At 44.7% G+C, this 2,810-nt stretch overlaps 1 protein-coding gene across 1 annotated transcript; it reads right to left on the bottom strand.

Moving 5' to 3' along the window:
• Positions 1 to 253: 253 nt before the first annotated feature.
• O0I10_002499 (uncharacterized protein) lies at positions 254 to 2,337 on the bottom strand (the record flags this gene model as incomplete). The annotated part of the gene is made up of 4 exons (XM_058482581.1): positions 254 to 1,252; positions 1,310 to 1,748; positions 1,826 to 2,064; positions 2,128 to 2,337. The coding sequence occupies 4 exons, from the start codon at positions 2,335 to 2,337 to the stop codon at positions 254 to 256; spliced, it is 1,887 nt and encodes a 628-aa protein (XP_058346605.1).
• Positions 2,338 to 2,810: the final 473 nt, after the last annotated feature.

Genomic DNA, 2,810 nt, shown 5'->3' with positions numbered 1-2,810 from the left:
TCAACGAGAAATCAAAAGTTTACGATCGGAGCGGGCCGTCTCATTCAAACACCAGTGCATGATGTAAAACGTCTGATAGATATATAGAGTATATTACAAGGAGAATGTAAAAATGTATGAGGATGAATATTAAGAATGATGTCAAACCATTCGAAGCAGGCTTTTCTATGCGACAATTGATGGAAGGCTCAAAGTGTGTGAGAGGGGAAGGATGCGAGGATAGGATTGTATATAAATGTGGTAATGGGAATGATTAAACGTTTTCTTCGGCCTTGTCAACGGTAGTGTTCTTTTTACCGGTGAGGTCACGGTTGTCGAGTTTGTTTTGCTTGTCGTCAAGGGTAATGTCGTCAACGAAGAAGAAAGCAACAATAGGTGGGAAGATAGCAACAATGGTGGCACCAAGGACGAGATGGAACATGACTTGGTCATAAGCAGCAATAGCGCCTTGACGAATTGGGTCATCGGAAGGATAGCTTTGGATGACAGTGATGGAAGAATACAACTCGTTGAGCAAAGTCTGGTTATCGGTAGGAACGTGTGCGGCAAGCTCATTAGGCATTTGGCTGGTCCAAACAGCAGTGGCAATAGCCGATCCAACCGAATTGCCGATTTCAGTGATGAGAAGCACCAATGCAGTGACAATAGCAACGTCTGTGTGTGCCACAAGAGCTTGAGCGACAAGCTGCATGATGACAGCTGCAAAACCACCACCAATGCCTTGCAAGATTTGACACCATACCAATTCGGCATCAGTGCCATTGGCGCCACGTGAGTGAATCATCAAGCCAACACCAAGCAAACGGATGAGCAAACCACTGAACAACAACCATTTGGGACGTCTCCACCAAATAAGGATGATACCAGCAGCCATACCGAACACCGTCAATGCCACTGTTTGTGTCGAGCTAAAGTAAGACAAGTCGCGTAGCGACCAATCGGCCTTGACGACGGCGACAAATGAATACTGGTACGTGTACTGCAAGTAAAATGATACGAAATCGAAAAAGCCGATAAAGCATGCGGCTGAAATGTTGTAGTTCTTGAAGAAGCGCATGGGTGCAATAGGCTGGAAACCCCAACGTTCGGCAAACACCACTTCCCAAACAGCCCATACGGGCAATAGGACACAACCGATCACAATCATAACAATCATGGATGGTGTGTTCCATCCTTGGCTTGCACTTGGTGCAAGCGTTAATGGAAGAAGAATCAATGCAAGTGCAGCGCCAACCAAGATAAGGCCTGGGATCTATATACATGTAACGTGTCAACCAAATGCATAAATAATAGATGCGAGTTGACTTACGTCCATATCACGGAAAGCAACCTTGGATGCACGAATGGGATGCTTGAAAAAGTTCTTATCGGGGTTGTACTTTTCTTGTAACAAGTTCAACTTGCGTGCTTTCCATTGACCCCATAGCAACGAACCAATGACCGGTGCTAGGCAAGCAGGTACCATGATGGCGAACATACCATAGCCCCAACGCCATCCACCACCCGATAGCACGCCATTAGTGATTTCACCAGCGATCCATGTATTAATGACAAAAGGCATAGTCATAACACCAATCCAGAATGCACGATATCTCAATGTTGTGACATCAGCAAGCACCACCTGGGTCAGCATTTGAAGACCAGTGTAGCCGAAAGAATAGATGATTTGAGCACCGGCAAATTGGTCAATGTGTTGAGCGGATGCATAAAGGATGTATCCAACGCAATACAAGACAACGACAACAATGCTGTGAGATAAAAACAACAAAGGTCAGATGATGATTGTTCTTTAGATTTACCGCTTTTGGATCTTTTTCCCACTTACTAGGTTTCGCCACGACCAATGTAATCAGCAAGCTTGGCCATGAAAGGCTTGCCGACAGCAATAATGATAGCACCAGCTGTGCTAACAGTACCGGACATGGAATGTTCGCTCAATGCCGATGTGGCTGTGGCCAAATATTGGTAGGTGGTAACACCGTCAAGCGAATAGATATACGAAGCCAAAAAGAGACCACAGAGCAAGAAAATGTAACCACGCTTGCCCCATACTTTTTGAGCAGCCTAAAAATGAAAATTATCAGTAAGCAACAATCAACCACATACACAAAGAAACTTTTTAATTACCTCGACTCGAGCAACACCATCTGATAATTCCTTGTCATGAATGTCGGCAGATGATTGGTCATCGGCAGCAGCAGCAGCATCCTCCTGCTTATTGTATTCTTGTGTGCCGGTTTCAGTGACAGTGGTATAATAACGCAATTCCTCTTCATGTTTGCTCTCTGTATCGGCATGGACCCTTTCAGGGACCTCGTGCTCTTGAGAATGTGACATCTGTTGTTGCATTGATAAGTGATCTGGATAGTCTCAAAGATGGATTTATTTGCCTACCTTGCTAATGACAGCACAAGGCAAGTGTTTTAAAGGAAAGCGAGGATGCACGCAAAGGGAAAAAAGGCGAGGGAAAACCAAGGTTACAATGAACAATGACCAGTTTTTATGTTTTTATCTGATCTAACTCCGTTGCAAAATCGCGGATATCTCCAATCTGATAATACACCCTTCCACGCTATGGTGACACAAAGGAGGCTTCCTGCTGGGAAGCACATTGACGCGATCATTAACTTATTCCCCCATTAGCTGAACGATGTGTGGATCTTTTTCTCTCTCATGATAATGCACCACTATATACCTTTTCATATTGGCAAATGCGAAGGTGCTCTTTTTTGCCGATCCTGATGCCATTCGTTATACTTGCCGCCATCCCACAAGTAAACAACCCGCGGCATCCTTCTTTGGTGGCTGAT

This window comes from Lichtheimia ornata, assembly GCF_029851405.1.
Source record: "Lichtheimia ornata isolate CBS 291.66 chromosome Unknown scaffold00007, whole genome shotgun sequence".
Lineage (NCBI taxonomy): Eukaryota > Fungi > Mucoromycota > Mucoromycetes > Mucorales > Lichtheimiaceae > Lichtheimia > Lichtheimia ornata.
Note: the sequence above shows the minus strand (reverse complement) of the source record. Positions and strands in the feature narration are given on the sequence as shown.